The following is an 18034-nucleotide window of genomic DNA, read 5'->3' as shown; positions in this document are numbered from 1 at the left end:
AACTAAAAGAACCTGATCCCCATAGTCAAGTATATAGTGGATGTTCAGTGGTGATATGGGGCTTTTTTCTACTAAAGGCCCTGGAAACCTTTTAAGGGTACATAGTATCATGGACTGCATGAAATGCCAGGAGATTTTAAATTTAAAATTTAAATGGGCTGCCTCTGCAAAGAAATGAAAAATTGGTTGTCCTATGTTCCAGCAGGACAATTATCCAAAACCTATGTTCAAATTGACACAAAAGTGGTTAAAAGAATGCAAAATCAAGCTTCTGCCATGGCTGTCTGTTTCATGACCTAAACCCTATTGAAAACCTATGAGGTGAGCTGAAGAGGGGAATGCACAAGACAGGACCTAGCACCCTGGATGATCTGTATAAAAGAGTTCTCTCAAATTCCCTGCTCTATATTCTCCAACCTTATAAGAGGTTATAGGAGAAGACTCTGTGCTGTTCTATTAGCAAAGAGGTTATACAAAGTTTTAAATGCAGGGGTGGCAATCATGGTACATGTATTACTTGATTAATATTATTTTCTCAGAATAAATTTTAAGTTTTTTTTTTTGTTGTTGTTTTGGTGCTAAATAACATTGTGGTTATAGGAGCCAACAGGCCTTCCGAAGCTCACTTGCAGGGAAGCTGAGAGATTAAATTCTAATCACCTAGCACCTAATAAACTGGTTAAGTATTATATCTGATTCTGTAGTAATCTTAACTGGTTACTTACCCATACATGTCCAACTTAAGTGATCCTATTCAACTTTGATTTAAGTTTATCTAATATGAGGGAAAAATTCCCTTGGGTGCCTGCTCTTGCTTTCCATGATCACTGCCCAATAGCTTGTATTAGGAGTACTGGAATGAAAAAAAAAAAAAAAATTGGTTAGGAGAAATGTGTGTGTGTGTGTGTATATGTATATGTATATGTATATAGATATAGATAGATATATACACAGTATATCTATATATTGTCACGCTTGGGTCACAGATTTGCACAGAGACACTCGATCGTGGAAATAAGAAGGATTTTTATTCAAACCCTGCAAACAAACATTTGTCACTTCAAACTTGCTCCTTGACAAAGATGACAGTTTCGTCTTTTAGTTAAGGGTTTTAAGTTTCTTCTTCATTCGAATGTATACGCGTCAGGATCAGAGGCAGTCTGAGAGAGAGAGAGAGAAAGCGAAAGCAAAACAAATCAATACCAAATCTGACAGGCGCTGCGCACGGCTTTTAAGTCGGCAGAGTACCGCGTGAGGCTTGTATTACGCGTTATAGTGCAAGGATAAGGAGCAATGTGAGGGTAGTCAGTGTTTCAGGCTTTGTGGTTTTCCCAGGGGTGTCTGTCTCTATTTGGGGTGCAATCAGCCCTCCAGCTCACACCCTCCCCCTCAGCTTTATTCACATTCGTGTGAATCAAGCGAGACTCTGTACCAAGTTCATGTTTATGTTCATGTAGTTGTGATAATACTTCTGTGTTGATGTGTTCAGAACCTGGTCGGTGCTTTACTGTGAAACTTATATAATTATAATAATAAATTATAACTTAATTTATATATATATATAAATTTCGGAATATTGAATTAGCACTTGATCTTTTCAGCAAAACTCTACTTTCTGTGGCTGATGGGCCATTCACATTATAAGAATTTTAGAATACAGAGTTGATTTTTGCTGAACTTCCATCTGTCTAAAAGATGAGTAAAGCCATGACTCTTGTTAGGCAGTCTAGGGATCAAATTTGTTGACTTATTTAAGCAGAAATAAATGTACTCCTTCAGTAATAAAAGCTAAATCTTAATCTATAAATTTAATTTCAAGGTCTTATTCAAATCCAGTCACATTCTGGAAGGCAGATAATACGATTATTAATAGTTTTTTTTTGTGTTTGTTTTTTTAAAAAGAAAATTACAATGAATACAATCAAGTCAAACTGATACTACAAATTACTAAGTAGTCAAACTAGAAAAAGGGAAAAAGTCAGTTAAGAAAAGAATGCAGAAACAAAAAAAGACAAAACCTAACAAAACCGAATTCAGTTCTCCACCTGATAGAGGAGAGCTAAGAGCTGGGTTGGGGGGAGGGAAAATGTCTCCCCAAATATTAATGAAATCTTGCCCTATTTATTTAAAAAAAAAAAAAAAAGTTTTGAACAGATCTTGTAATCAAGAACTTGATTTCAAATAGTATGGTACATCAGTTACCCACCTGATTTATAAAAGATCTGTTTAGATCCTTCCATTAAAGCAAGGTAAGTCTACATGTTAGTAGTGTAGGTATAGGCTGTTACAATCAATTTGTCTTAATTCCAGATGGACTTAAAGTGCATTACACCAAACACAGCTGTGAGTGGGTCAGGAGTGCTTGTGACTGTTAAACTTTTGTTAATTTGTTGCACACTCAAAACATGTGGCCTTTGTGAGGCTGAATTTTAATGCTTGAAGGCTGGATCTAGCCCTGGAAAATGTTTGTTTAAACAAGGTAATTGTGATCGATTAAAGATTTACAGTTGAATTATTGAATGCTCTGTGTATAGAACTAGAGTGTATTCTATGCATGGGTGCCTTCCACTTGTTTACTGAAATATCAAGTGAAAGATCCTTTTGGAGTGTAATTGTTCATAAGATGCAAAAACATCTATACACAGTCCTCTTAAATGAGTTTAATCCTTGGGCATTTTCCAACGATTAAATACTGTGTAGGTTTGAGAGGTTTGAAAAAGGTGATCATTGTGGGTGGAGAGGAGCAACAAATAATCTTCTAGGGATGCTCCACCAATCGAAATTAGTCAATTTGTATATTGATGAAAATTAGTATTTTCTGTGGCAGAAAGCAGGACATATAAAGAAGTACAGCAAGGTTTTATTTCCGTTGCAGATTGGGCTTGTGTAAATTCATCCATGTGTGTTAATTTCAAGGTCTTTTATAGTTTGGAAATTTGCTGCCCAGTATTACATTTGATAGTTTGATTATGGCATGCCACCTTCTGCTTTAGGGTTTTGTAGAGTTGCCTTTTGAATGTGTGGACAACTTGAATTCCATAATATATGTATATACCTATATTCATGTAACCAGCAGAACTCCAATTAAAATAAATATAAATCAGTAGTATATATGCATAAGAATCTAGAAAACTAGCATTCCTTTTATTAAAGGATAATGTACTTCATTGAAGTTTCTAGAGTGAGAGGCAAAGGAGCTGTGAATATCCTTACACAGTTGCGAATACACAAAGAGAAAAAAGGAGCTCATTGAGGATAAACGACACATGGCAAAGCCAACTATAAGCAGGATTTAAACCGATTAGACCTGCGATAAGGGCTCTTTAAAAGAAACTAAAAAAACAGACGTTAAAAACTGATGTTTGGTGAGTGAGATGTTGTTTTAAAAAAAAAAAAGTTCTAGCACTTGGAAATAACGTAGCAGTTAAAGGAGTAAATGCTGCTTCCTTGAGTAAAAGTGAGGCTGGTTTTGCATGCTGTGGGGGAAAAAAAATTTTAACAATCAGGGCAATGAAAAAACAATCTTTGTATAAAGGGATGTCTATTCATGATTAGCTGAAATAAATTACGTGAAGGTTTTTTATTTGACTCTAATTCTAAAAGACAACTTTACTTTCTGTGTATACAGGCAGTTTTTTTGATGAACTAGATGAACTGTGGACAAACAGGACTGATTTTGGAAGATAATTTCTTTGTTTAGTCTTTTTCTTGATACGGGTTCCTAGATAAGTGTACATGGTATAGTAACTTAAGCAGGGATAGAGAAATTGAATACTAAAAGTAACTCTTATTTTGATATTGCACTTTGTTTTTGAAATAACTAGATTGGCATTGAGAGAGAGAAAAAAAATACATTTGTTATACACATTGGTTGAACATATATATTAGCTTAAGTGTTATGTACATTTATTGAATAATTTATATAAATAGTTACTGTGTTATATCTATACATTATATTTTTTCCTATTAACAAATTTGTTGGAAATTACAAGCCAGTTTGTGTGTGTGTGTGTGTTATTTTAGTCATATATATCTATCTATATGTATCTTGTGTATTATTTTAGTCATATATATCTATCTCATCGTTTTTTTTATATACATCCAAAGATAAAATCCCTGGTGTGTTAGATTTTATGGGTAAGTATATTACATTTAAACAGACCCCAAAGTTTTGAATCCAAGTGTCTGCCTTTAGTAAATCCGGTTTACTCCTGTGATAATACAGATGGAAACACTTCCTCAGACCTTATAGCTAAAACTTTGGAGTGTGAACCCCCAATTTTATACTTGTATTAAGTCTAATGTCACTTTCAGGTGCTTAATGGTTATCTAAATACACTTTTTTTGATAGAATACATTTCAGTATAGTAACTGAAAAAGTGACCATTAAGAAACTAGAGGGTATAGTTACAGCAAATATTATGTAATAGATGGACGAAATTGCAAATAGATATGTTATAGACAGATCAAATTGACTCTTAAGTTTAGCTGGAAACAAGAGGCCATGCATGATTTATATGCAAGCACTGTTTAATCCTGAAAAATGCAGCTTGTGTAGCAGCTTTTGAAGAAGAGAAATCTGGCAAAATACAAATACGACTGTTTTCAAATATAATCTCCTCTTTCTGTTTGAGAATCAACATCAAATTTTCTGTAACCCATATTTCATCAAATCTTGCAGTCGGATATCTAGCCTTTAAGGCATCTGATTCCACGTATATAAGCCTCTTAAGGTTTCAAACTTAAAGTCCTTTCCTATTACTTTGAAAAATAATTTGGCTATGGAGTTTGTTGTCTTTGGACTTTCACAATTTTCAGGTAGTCCTTTGTTTCTGATATTCCTTTTATATCCATCATCAAATGCTGCTAATTTATCACAAAGCACTTTGCATTTGCATTCTGCAGCAGTTTTTCTTTTTTTTTCTTGGTGGTGAATGTTGATTGATCTACTTTTTTTATGAGTTGTAAACCTTTTCTTAACTTTTTCCAGGTGAGCACAAAGTACTCTGATCTTGTCCTCAGTTTTCTGTATATTTCATTCAGTTTTTGCTAGGTTTTCCTTTAGCTTTTCATCAAAGTTACTGCTTAAACATGCCTCCTGATCTATTATATCTGGGTTCAGCTTTTGTATTCTGCTGTGTTTCCCCACAGTATCCTCCTTTATATCCTATATTATTCTTTATTTTAATAATAAATACCTTTAACTCAGAAACAAAGTCAAGCTTTTCTGTCTTCTCTGTTAACTGAAGGTGGATTTTCATATCTTGGAGTTGATGCTGTTGACAGTGGGGATAGAGAGGTTATGTTCGGTTCAGATATGTCATTTGAAAGAGGCAAATTTTCATTGCCTGACTCACTTGCTGCATAACTCCCTCATTCACTTTTGGCCAGAGTGGATCCTGCATTGTGAGGTATTTATTGGTTGATCCATTCCTAAGTATGTCTCTCCCAGCTTAGTCTGTAGTAGGCCATGTCATGAAATTGGACTGGCCTAGACTTCAGCTATCTTTTCCTTCTCTTTCCGACCCCTTAGTTTCCTGCTTATATTGTTCAATATACAGTATTGTACTTGTAATTAGTTCCACTTGGGTTAATTTAAATACAGTGGACCCTTGACTTACGAACTCAATTTGTTCGCGGGGGCTGGTTGTAACTCAAGTTGGTTGTAAGTCAAGACTATTTTTCCCATAAGAAATGATGGAAATATCCATAATGCGCTCCGAACTTCCCACAGCAACACTTAACTTTTTCATAATAAAAAAGGGTTGTATAATGAGCATAATTTACCAAAACACTAATAATTTTTCTAATGTACTAACCAAAAGGTTATAAAGTGCCTAGCCTACCAGAAACAACAATTTCATACTGTGCTCACCATTTAATTTGACATCTTTGGGCTGCAGGAAGGGAAGAGGGAGAGCATGAAACGGAAGGTGGTTATTGTTTAGAAGGAGCCTCCTTATGCAAATCTTTTCTTTGTAAAATTGTTGAGATTGTGGATTTCGACATGCTGTACATATTAGCAAGATCGGTCACGAACGCCACTCTCATATTTCCGCACAATTTCCTTCTTCGTTTCAATTGTGATCACTGCTTCTCAAGTAAATGAGAGTAGTCGAGCACTCAGTTCAAAGCTGGCCGTGTTGTGAACTGCTGTAATATACTCCAAAGCAAGCCGGTGCTGACTCAGCCTGATGACATCATCATGTGCCGCGCCAGCCCGCTAGCTAACATCCCTTAACAATCGCTTTCTTTACCTTCTCTTCCTTCCTTAGCAATTATGCGTCTTGCTTGCCATGGTCTTAATTATATATGTGTATATATATGTATGTATATATATGTATATAGTAATCCCTCGCTATATCGCACATCAACTTTCGCGGCTTCACTCTATCGCGGATTTTAAATGTAAGCACATCTAAATATATATCACGGATTTTTCGCTGGTTCGCTTTCTGCAGACAATGGGTCTTTTAATTTATGGTACATGCTTCCTCAGTTTGCCCAGTTGACTTCATACAAGGGAAGCTATTGGCGGATGGCTTAGAAGCTACCCAATCAGAGCATGTATTACATATTAACTAAAACTCCTCAATGATATAAGATATGCTTCCCGCACGGTGCTTGTTTGCTTCTCTCTATCTTTCTCACTCTCTCTGCCTGACGGAGGGGGTGTGAGCAGAGGGGCTGTTTGCACAGAAGACACTGACGCTCCTCTACAAAATGCCGCTTTATCCGGTGCTTCTGCATACTTAAAAGCACATATTGATTTTTTGCTTGTTTGCTTTTCTTAGCGAGCGCTCTCTCTGACATTCTCTGCTCCTGATGGCGCTCTTTTGAAGATAAGATATGTTTGCATTCTTTTAATTGTGAGGAACAACTGTCATCTCTGTCTTGTCATGGAGCACAGTTTAAACTTTTGACTAAAGGGTGTTATTTCATATCTAGAGGGCTCTAATAATGTTAACAGTGTGGGAGAGTTTATAAGGGCTTAAAATATATAAAAAATAACCATACAAACATATGGTTTCTACTTCGTGGATTTTCACCTATCGCGGGGGGTCTGGAACGCAACCCCCGTGATCGAGGAGGGATTACTGTGTGTGTGTATGTATGTGTGTGTGTGTGTGTGTATGTGTGTGTGTGTGTGTGTGTGTGTGTGTGTATATACAGTCATGTGAAAACATTAGGACACCCTTTGAAAGCATGTGGTTTTTTGTAACATTTTTAATAAATGGTTATTTCATCTCCGTTTCAACAATACAGAGAGATTAAAGTAATCCAACTAAACAAAGAAAACTGAAGAAAAGTCTTTTCAAGATCTTCTGTAAATGTCATTCTACAAAAATGCCTATTCTAACTGAGGAAAAAGATAGGACACCCTTGCCCCTAATAGCGAGTGTTACCTCCTTTGGCTGAAATAACTGCAGTGAGACGGTTCTTGTAGCCATCTACCAGTCTTCGACATCGGTCTGAGGAAATTTTACCCCACTCCTCAATGCAGAACTTTTTCAGCTGTGAGATGTTTGAGGGGTTTCTTGCACGTACAGCCCTTTTCAAGTCACCCCACAGCATCTCAATGGGATTCAAATCTGGACTTTGACTTGGCCATTCCAGGACTCTCCATTTCTTCTTTTTCAGCCAATCTTTGGTTGATTTACTAGTATGTTTTGGGTCATTGTCATGTTGCATGGTCCAGTTCCGCTTCAGCTTTAATTTTCTAACTGATGGTCTCACATGTTCTTCAAGCACCTTCTGATACACAGTAGAATTCATCGTGGATTCTATGATGGTGAGCTGACCAGGTCCTGCTGCAGCAAAGCAGCCCCAAACCATGACACTTCCACCTCCATGCTTCACAGTTGGTATGAGGTTCTTTTCTTGGAATGCTGTGTTTGGTTTACGCCAAACATGTCCTCTGCTGTTGTGTCCAAATAATTCAATTTTGGACTCATCTGTCCAAAGAACATTATTCCAGAAGTCCTGGTCTTTGTCAACTTTATCTCTGGCAAATGTCAGTCTGGCCTCGATGTTTCTCTTGGAAAGCAAAGGTTTCCTCCTTGCACACCTCCCATGCAAGTTAAACTTGTACAGTCTCTTTCTGATTGTAGAGGCATGTACTTCTACATCAACAGTAGCCAGAGCCTGCTGTAGTTCTCGAGATGACACTTTAGGGTTTTTGGAGACCTCTTTTAGCATCTTGCGGTCTGCTCTTGGGGTGAACTTGCTGGGGCGACCAGTCCTGGGCATGTTGGCAGTTGTTTTGAAAGCCCTCCACTTGTAGACTATCTTCCGGACAGTGGAATGGCTGATTTCAAAATCTTTGAGATCTTTTTAAATCCCTTCCCAGACTCATAGGCTGCTACAATCTTTTTTCTGAAGTCCTCTGACAGCTCTTTTGTTCTCACCATGGTGCTCACTCTCACTTCAACAGTCAGGAGCACACCAAACTAAATGTCTGAGGTTTAAATAGGGCAAGCCTCATTCAACATGCAGAGTAACGATCTACTAATTATGTGCACCTGGTGTGATATACCTGTGTGAGATCTGAGCCAATTTAAGAGGGAATACATGTGAGGGTGTCCTATCTTTTCCTCAGTTAGAATAGGCATTTTTGTAGAATGACATTTACAGAAGATCTTGAAAAGACTTTTCTTCAGTTTTCTTTGTTTAGTTGGATTACTTTAATCTCTCTGTATTGTTGAAACGGAGATGAAATAACCATTTATTAAAAATGTTACAAAAAACCACATGCTTTCAAAGGGTGTCCTAATGTTTTCACATGACTGTATATATGTGTGTATATATGGAGATATAGATACACAAACCGGATTCCAAAAAAGTTGGGACACTATACAAATCGTGAATAAAAACTGAATGCAATGATGTGGAGGTGCCAACTTCTAATATTTTATTCAGAATAGAACATAAATCACGGAACAAAAGTTTAAACTGAGAAAATGTATCATTTTAAGGGAAAAATATGTTGATTCAGAATTTCATGGTGTCAACAAATCCCAAAAAAGTTGGGACAAGGCCTATTTTCACCACTGTGTGGCATCTCCCCTTCTTACAACACTCAACAGACGTCTGGGGACCGAGGAGACCAGTTTCTCAAGTTTAGAAATAGGAATGCTCTCCCATTCTTGTCTAATACAGGCCTCTAACTGTTCAATCGTCTTGGGCCTTCTTTGTCGCACCTTCCTCTTTATGATGCGCCAAATGTTCTCTATAGGTGAAAGATCTGGACTGCAGACTGGCCATTTCAGTACCCGGATCCTTCTCCTCCGCAGCCATGATGTTGTGATTGATGCAGAATGTGGTCTGGCATTATCTTGTTGAAAAATGCAGGGTCTTCCCCGAAAGAGATGACGCCTGGATGGGAGCATATGTTGTTCTAGAACCTGAATATATTTTTCTGCATTGATGGTGCCTTTCCAGACATGCAAGCTGCCCATGCCACACGCACTCATGCAACCCCATACCATCAGAGATGCAGGCTTCTGAACTGAGCGCTGATAACAACTTGGGTTGTCCTTGTCCTCTTTGGTCCGGATGACATGGCGTCCCAGATTTCCAAAAGAACTTCAAATCGTGACTCGCCTGACCACAGAACAGTCTTCCATTTTGCCACACTCCATTTTAAATGATCCCTGGCCCAGTGACAACGCCTGAGCTTGTGGATCTTGCTTAGAAATGGCTTCTTCTTTGCACTGTAGAGTTTCAGCTGGCAACGGCGGATGGCACGGTGGATTGTGTTCACTGACAATGGTTTCTGGAAGTATTCCTGAGCCCATTCTGTGATTTCCTTTACAGTAGCATTCCTGTTTGTGGTGCAGTGTCGTTTAAGGGCCCGGAGATCACGGGCATCCAGTATGGTTTTACGGCCTTGACCCTTACGCACAGAGATTGTTCCAGATTCTCTGAATCTTCGGATGATGTTATGCACAGTTGATGATGATAGATGCAAAGTCTTTGCAATTTTTCGCTGGGTAACACCTTTCTGATATTGCTCCACTATCTTTCTGCGTAACATTGTGGGAATTGGTGATCATCTACCCATCTTGGCTTCTGAGAGACACAGCCACTCTTGAGAAGCTCTTTTTATACCCAATCATGTTGCCAATTGACCTAATTAGTGTTTGTTGGTCTTCCAGCTCTTCGTTATGCTCAAATTTACTTTTTCCAGCCTGTTATTGCTACTTGTCCCAACTTTTTTGGGATTTGTTGACACCGTGAAATTTTGAATCAACACATTTTTCCTTTAAAATGATACATTTACTCGGATTAAACGTTTGATCTGTCATCTACGTTCTATTACAAATAAAATATTGACATTTGCCATCTCCACATCATTGCATTCAGTTTTTATTCACAATTTGTTTAGTGTCCCAACTTTTTTGGAAACCGATTTGTGTATGTATGTAGATATATATATATGTATGTAGATATGTGTGTATATATATAGAGATAGAGATATAGAGAGAGAGAGAGAGATACAGAGAGAGAGAGAGATGTGTGTGTATATATATATATATATAGATATGTAGATATCTATACTAATAAAAGGCAAAGCCCTCACTCACTCATCACTAATTCTCCAACTTCCCGTGTGGGTGGAAGGCTGAAACTTGGCAGGTTCATTCCTTACAGCTTCCTTACAAAAGTTGGACAGGTTTTATATCGAAATTCTACGCGTAATGGTCATAACTGGAAGCAGTTTTTCCCCATTTACTGTAATGGAGATGAGCTTCAACGCCGTGATGGAGTTTCGTGTGACATCATCACGCCTCCCACGTAATCACGCAGTACATAGAAAACCAGGAAGACCTCAAAAAGCGCTGAAGAAAACATGCATTATATAATTGAGAAGGCAGCGAAACAATAAGAAGCGAGCGAGTGACATATATACAACCATATTGATGAGTTCTGCTACTTCGGAAACAAAGTACGGTGTAAACCTACACTTTAAATTAAGTTCATAGACAGGCTGCCGCTGGCGTTTGTAATTTAGTGCCTGCCCATATAAGGCCGTCCGTCAGCGGCAATCCAATAGCAAACTGCCACTAAATATTCACGGGTTAAGGACTGTGCTTATGGAGAGGAAGATGAGATGGTCAGGCTGGTGTTTGACACAAACTCAGCGAAACTGCGAGAGAAAGTTTTAAGTGCCAGGACTAAGGTAACATTAAATACAGCCACGGACATAGCACCAGATGGCACCAGCACAGCTGGGAACCTTCGATGCATGTACACTGAGTGGCTCACGTGAACTGACGCAGTGCACAGATAAAAAGCAACAGTTCCAAAGAGCGCTGAACAAAAACTGAATTACACAATTGAAAAGGCAGCAAAAAATATGAAGCGTCTCATACATACAAGCATATTCATAAATCCAACTACTGCGGAAACAAAGCACACGTTGGAAAAAGTCAATGTCCCGCTAAAGGAAGACAGTGTAAAAACCCGTGCATGCAGTGTGTCAGGTCTCAGATAAAGAAGAAGACGAGCTGTTTATTGATGCAGTAAGAAACGAATCGATGAATGAAACCTGTTATCTTTACAACGATTGACAAACACGGAATGTAACTTGAACACAACACATCCTACAAATACGAACCTGATTGAAAGAAATAATGATAATCAAATCCTTGATGACAGCAACACTCAGTAACACTCACAAAACAAATACTGTATATTGACAGTCATGTTACGTTATTTTTAAAATGTTCCCTTTTCTTTTCTACCTTTTTAACACACTACTTCTCCACAATGATACGCTGGTGTATATATATATATATATATATATATATATATATATATATATATATATATATATATATATATATATATATATATATATATATATATATATATATATATATATATATATATATATATATATATATATATATATATATATATATATATATATATATATATAACCCGATCTACATACTCGAATAATGGATACTTTATTCGCCATCAGTGATTATTTTGGTAAAGCCATACTCAGTGTATTCATTAGATGAACGGTAAAAAAGTAAGGGCAAGGGGAGGATGACTTGTTGAGGTATGCAGGCTGTAGTGCGCGTCAACTCTATCTGAATTGGCGATCACATTTGAAAAATATATTTTTCAAGTTCTATTTAGTCCATATGTGTCAAACTCAAGGGCGGGCCACATCCGCCCGCGCGTAATTATATCCGCCCGCGAGATCATTTTATATACTGTATTATTGTTATTAAAGCCCGGGTATATGAAGCGCTGGTAACACAATAAACTACAGATCCCATAATGCAGCGCTTCAGCTGCCTTGCCGTAACAGTTACGCGTTAATCAAGTCTACCTTAAGATGCTGCAAGTTATTGCGAAGCTAGCTCACACGATGCTGAAGAGAAAAGTTGATTCTGAAAATAGAGCCTTTAAAACCGATGGGAGGCTGAGTATATGTTTACTGAACCCGTGTGTCTCATTTGTGGAGCTAATGTGGCTGTAATTACAGAATTTAATCTAAGACGGCACTATGAGACAAAACATCATGGTAACCTGAATGCAATGCAGAAGATACTGAAAGCAGAATAATTAAATAAGAATCTGACACTTCAGCGGACGTTTTTACCTGTGCACAATCACAAAGTGATTTCAAGTGAAGCTGCTTTTATGGGAGACACAAATGCACCCTTGCACCTTGCCTCACTTTCCCTGTTGCCATGTAATGTTAAACCAAGTCGTCACTACGGTGTTCCCAAATACGCACTTTGCTGATAAACTGAGCGCACTGCGCTGAGTTTGCACGGCGCTTTGGTGACTTGAAGAACAAAAAAAGTCCGTCTACATGCGGCTCGAACCTTGTGCATGTTTGGTAGCACATATCTGTGTGAGAGGCTCTTCTCAGTGACAAAGACTAACAAAACAGCACACAGGAGTCGCCTCACTGATTACTGATGCACACCTGCAATCCATCCTGAGAATCTCCACAACACAGAACCTCACACCAAACAGAAACGAACCTGCTGCCAAAAAAAGATGCCAGGCGTCCAGCTCTAAAATGACATATGAGCAAAGACAACTGAATGATTTGATTTGTTATTGCTGAAAGGAACACATTTTATTTATATTTCCAGGTTTTGTTATGCAGCATGTTCATATTTGAATTTGTATAATTTTTCAGGATATATTTTTATGGAGAGCAAAATCTTTTGGGATATTTAAAATCTAAGTTTATTTTTTATAAAATATAAAATTACATAAGAGTAAAGAAATTTGAATGTTTGTTCTTTTAATGTTTACTTTATTTCTAACTTGTATAATTTAGACAGGATATATTTTTATGGAGAGCAAAATATTATAAGTTGTTTAAGGTTTGAGTTGATTTATTCAGGAATAATATTCCTGTCTGTTTTTACCATTCCTACCAAAGATATTTCTGTCGACTAAATAAAAATTCCTTCTATTTAAAATTTAAATAGAACTTGAACAAATACGATAGTTCATAATATCCACGCAGACTTGCACGTAAGAGCGGAGTTATCCGTTTTAACAAGCAGCGTATTGCACTGATCTGAAATAGCTGTGTGTGTATATATGTAGATATGTATGTATATGTATATATATGTTTATATATATATGTGTGTGTGTGTGTATATATGTAGATATGTATTTGTGTGTATATATGTGTGTGTATGTATGTGTGTATGTATTTATGTGTGTGTGTATATGTATGTGTATATATGTAGATATATATATGTATGTATATATGTGTATATGTATAGATATGTATATATATATATATATATATATATATATATTTATATATATATATATTTATATTTATATATATGACAACAACACTCATCACTCACAACAGTGACAAAACAATAACATTGACAATCATGTTACGTTATTTTCAAAATGTTTCCTTTTCTTTTCATTGCTTCTTTAACACACTACTTCTCCATCTAGCCTTGGTATTTTGCTAGTGTATATATATGTAAATATGTATATGTAGATATATATGTATATGTATATATGTATGTATATGTATGTATATATATATGTATATGTATGTATATATATGTATATGTATATATATGTATATGTATATATATGTATATATATGTGTATATATATGTATGTATGTATATATGTATATGTATATATATGTGTATGTATGTATATATGTATATGTGTATGTATGTATATATGTATATGTGTATATATGTATATGTATATATATGTATGTGTATGTATATGTATATGTATGTATATATGTATGTATATATGTATGTATATATGTATATATATATATATATGTGTGTGTGTACTTGTTCGCAAATAAGCTGTTCACTTTTACAATTTACACCTTGTTGAAAACATAACAGATTTATATTTCTTGTTTCATTTTACTTAGCTCTTAGTTTTAGGAGTTATGTACATTTAACTCCACTACATAAAGAAGGTGAAATGTCTGATCTCATTAATTTATAAACCGTGCAAAAATTGTAATGTATTAAGTGAGTGATTTGCTTAAATCATTTTTTCCAATGTGGTCTGGCTCCAGAGAAAAACATAGTACTGTTACTACAACTTCTTTAGTTTTAATTGATTATATTTCTGCTGTGAACATTTGTCAAAAGCACATGATAGTTTGAGAATTTCTTTTAAAAATATTACACAATTGATTTTGAATATAAAGTATTAGAATGGTTGGTTCAGTTCATTTCCACACACTATCTAGATTGATATTATTGATTCATCAGTAACTGTCTGTAAGGTACATGTTTCTGTGGATGATGTTCTTTGCTGTTTCGCTGACTATAATCTGCTGCTGAAAACATACAATACAATGTGTTTTTTTAATGCTCTGTAAGTTGCACTTTATGGTTATGAGTCAAGTTGTAAATGTGTAAGCAGTCTGAGCCTGTATTCCGTGAAGAGCAACATACAAAAATAGAAAGTGCTTAATCTCTCAATGTGACTTTGTAAATATGCATTAGGGAAGATCCAGTTAAAAAGGTACATTTTAGAAGGTGGTAGGAGGGTTCAAAGTAAGTAATTTGATTGCTTTATCTTGGCTGCTAAGCATAGGCAAGTGTTGTAGTCAAGACAAACTTTATCAAGTCCTAGACCACAACTAGTTGAAACAGAGTCAAGAGTTTAAAAAGGGTTGCATGCAAGTCTAGGCCAAGTCCAAATAATAGCAAGACTGAGTCAAGTCCAAGATGGGAGGAAAAGTTCTCTTCAAGACCAAGCCAAAACTAGAATGTTACTGGTTCTCGACCAGAGCTGCTACTTCAATAGTTATTGAGACTCTGTGTTATCTTGCTTACCTAATGAGTATTAGCCAGCTTACCATACCTCTTGCCTCCCTAGGCAAGGTCCGACAATGTCGGAGAGAATCCTTGCAGCGTTTCTATGGATTGACAGAAAACAGGCCCAGAACCATGCCCTAGAAAGATCCTGGGTGCATTTCCTATGGGTTGCCTTGTCTGCCTCATTTTTTTCATCCCATTTCCTCGTGGTAGCTTTTCTGTGTGGTTTTGCCAGTATGAACTTTTCGTAACCACCATGTATGGTTAAGATTATTGTAGCCACTTGTACCATTGCACAACTTTGTTTTGTTTTTGTAGCAAATAGATCTATTTAAAGGCATAATTGCTTATTTGTAGTATCTTTTTAGTTTATTGCATATTAAGTGTCCTTTTGTTTTAATGAGGTACAGTAAGTCCCCTTCATACACATTTTCAAGTTAATAACTTTCAAAGATGCGAATGTGCATGTCCAATAAATTGAAAGTTATTTAAATAAGGGAAAATTTAAAAATTGTCACTTAACCTCAAATTTCACAGCAGCGCTAATTTTGCATGTCTGGCACCAGGCAAAGCACAAAACCCCCGCTATTGTTCTTTACATTCTCAGTCATGTGTGTGCATCCGCTACAAGTGGTTGTGCTTTTGGCTGTATCTCTGTTTATGCTGAGTTAATGTGCTTTAATGTAACGTCAAGAATTAAGCGTGTTCAACAAGAACATGGGACACAATTGGAAACTCATTAATGGCAAGTTCTTTACTCAGAGAACCACGTTAACATGCCACACATAACCAAGTTGTGTGATGGAGTGCAGGCACATTAGGGACCTTCGGTCAGATATCGTGAACAGCTTGTTTTTGTCAACTTGTCCTAATCGATTCTCTTGTATGATCTTCAGATATGAGCACCCCATCAGGAGTAGCGTGTCCTTAGCAAGGGCTTTTATTTTGATACACTCAAACTGGAGTTGGTGCCAGGAGTTGTTAGTTTTTTTTTGTTTGTTTGTTTGTTTTTTCTCTTGGGAAGGTGTTCAAAACTTTTTCCATAAATTTTTGCCAGGCGTCATTACTAAATGATGGGCAGTAGATGTCAAGTGATGATACCATCTGACAGCTCAATTTGTGCATGGGGGCCAGAAGTGGATTTGAAGATAATCGTATAGGCTTGTTTGTTAGTGATAAATGAGTCAACTGTATTGAGATAAGCAGGTGGGAAAAATTTTGGAATAAAAAGTAACTTTCAGTTTGTTGTTAAAATGCACTAGAAATCTATAACAAAAATTAAATATTTTTTTAAAGGCACTTTCTTAGTAGAAATGTTTTCAAAGGACTTGAGGAGAGTGAGGTTAGGCCTGCATACGTAGGCTTCCTGAAAGTGTAAACCGTGATATCAACTGACAGAAAACAATGGAAACAAAAAATAATTTTCTGTTAACATACACAAGAAATAGGGAACATTTTTTTTAAAAGTTATTTTATATTTTCATATGTAGAAATAGCTGTACATGTACATTTTATCTATAGGAGAGATGGAGATTGCATTGTGCTTGTTGCGTGCCTAGGCTAACTTTGCTGGACTTCTGAACAAAGTGGACTTGCGAATGCATGCTCAGAACGGAACTCGCATGTATGTAAGGGACTTACTATATTGACGTCTCTGCTTATCATGACAGATAATGCATTTTTATTTTTTATTTCATTTAGTTTTATATTATATTTTTATTTTTAAACTGTAACATTGATTCAAACAACCTGTTGTTGTAGGTTACAACAGATCTCAGACAAAAGTGTACGGATTCTCACACAGGAACTTCAGCTTCTGCACCACTTGCTGCAGGGATCATTGCCCTTGCCCTAGAAGCAAAGTAAGTGTTAAAAAGATTGTTGAAGGTCATTTTAAAATCTTGTGACAGCTTGGAAATATTACAGTATACATTAATGATGGTACAATGCATACATGCGGTTTCTTTGTTTTTATGACAATGTTTCTGCTGTAATGTGTAATGGATACAATGGAAGACTGTGCCTTTTTTGCTGACCAGTTTTCTGTTTACAGCCTTAATTTAACTTTTTGCTGGCTATGCTATGTATGTAAATGTAATTTCTTTTTTGCTAAATTTAAATTATCTTTTGTGCTACAGTAAAAATCTAACTTGGAGGGACATGCAGCATATTGTTGTTCAGACTTCACTTCCTGCTCATCTTAATACCAATGACTGGAAGACAAATGGGGTTGGACGCAAAGGTATCACTATTACAGGTTGCTTCATGTTACTGTTGTGCATAATGAAATTACAAACAAAATATTAGCATATTAAAATTTAAAAGGCAGTAATGAAACTATTAGAAATTCAGTGCTGAATTAAACTGTTCCCATTAACTAGGCCTGTTTCAATTTGTGTATTTTTGATCTAAATCCCCAAAACTTTGTATTACAGATCAAAGTTTTACATTCAAATCTGATTGAACATATCATTTGTACAGGATGTGTTACAGGGTAAAATTATATTTATACCCACAATTCCCATTATTCAGCTAATTATCTGTTTGGCTACAAAGTAATACCATTTCCAGTAAAATTGTGTTTTCTAATGACCAACAAAAGCCAAGGTCAGTCACTAGGAAAAGCTGGACTTGGTCAATGGTACAAATGTTTTACTCTAGGGAAAACGGAAAGTGACATGTTCAAGAGAAAGAGGCTCCAGTAAATGAATATTAGCCCA

The 18034-nt window shown here is 36.3% G+C and overlaps 1 protein-coding gene across 3 annotated transcripts in view; it reads left to right on the top strand.

Moving 5' to 3' along the window:
• LOC120541431 (furin-1-like) overlaps nt 1–18034 on the top strand; it is a 160114-nt gene that overhangs the window by 119487 nt on the left and 22593 nt on the right. For all 3 annotated transcript variants that reach the window (XM_039773046.1, XM_039773047.1, XM_039773048.1), the window contains exons 10-11: nt 17076–17176; nt 17453–17556. In XM_039773046.1, coding sequence (XP_039628980.1) covers nt 17076–17176; nt 17453–17556 — 205 coding nt within the window. The remainder of the gene's footprint in view (nt 1–17075; nt 17177–17452; nt 17557–18034) is intronic.

Source organism: Polypterus senegalus, chromosome 12 (genome assembly GCF_016835505.1).
Source record: "Polypterus senegalus isolate Bchr_013 chromosome 12, ASM1683550v1, whole genome shotgun sequence".
Lineage (NCBI taxonomy): Eukaryota > Metazoa > Chordata > Cladistia > Polypteriformes > Polypteridae > Polypterus > Polypterus senegalus.
Note: the sequence above shows the minus strand (reverse complement) of the source record. Positions and strands in the feature narration are given on the sequence as shown.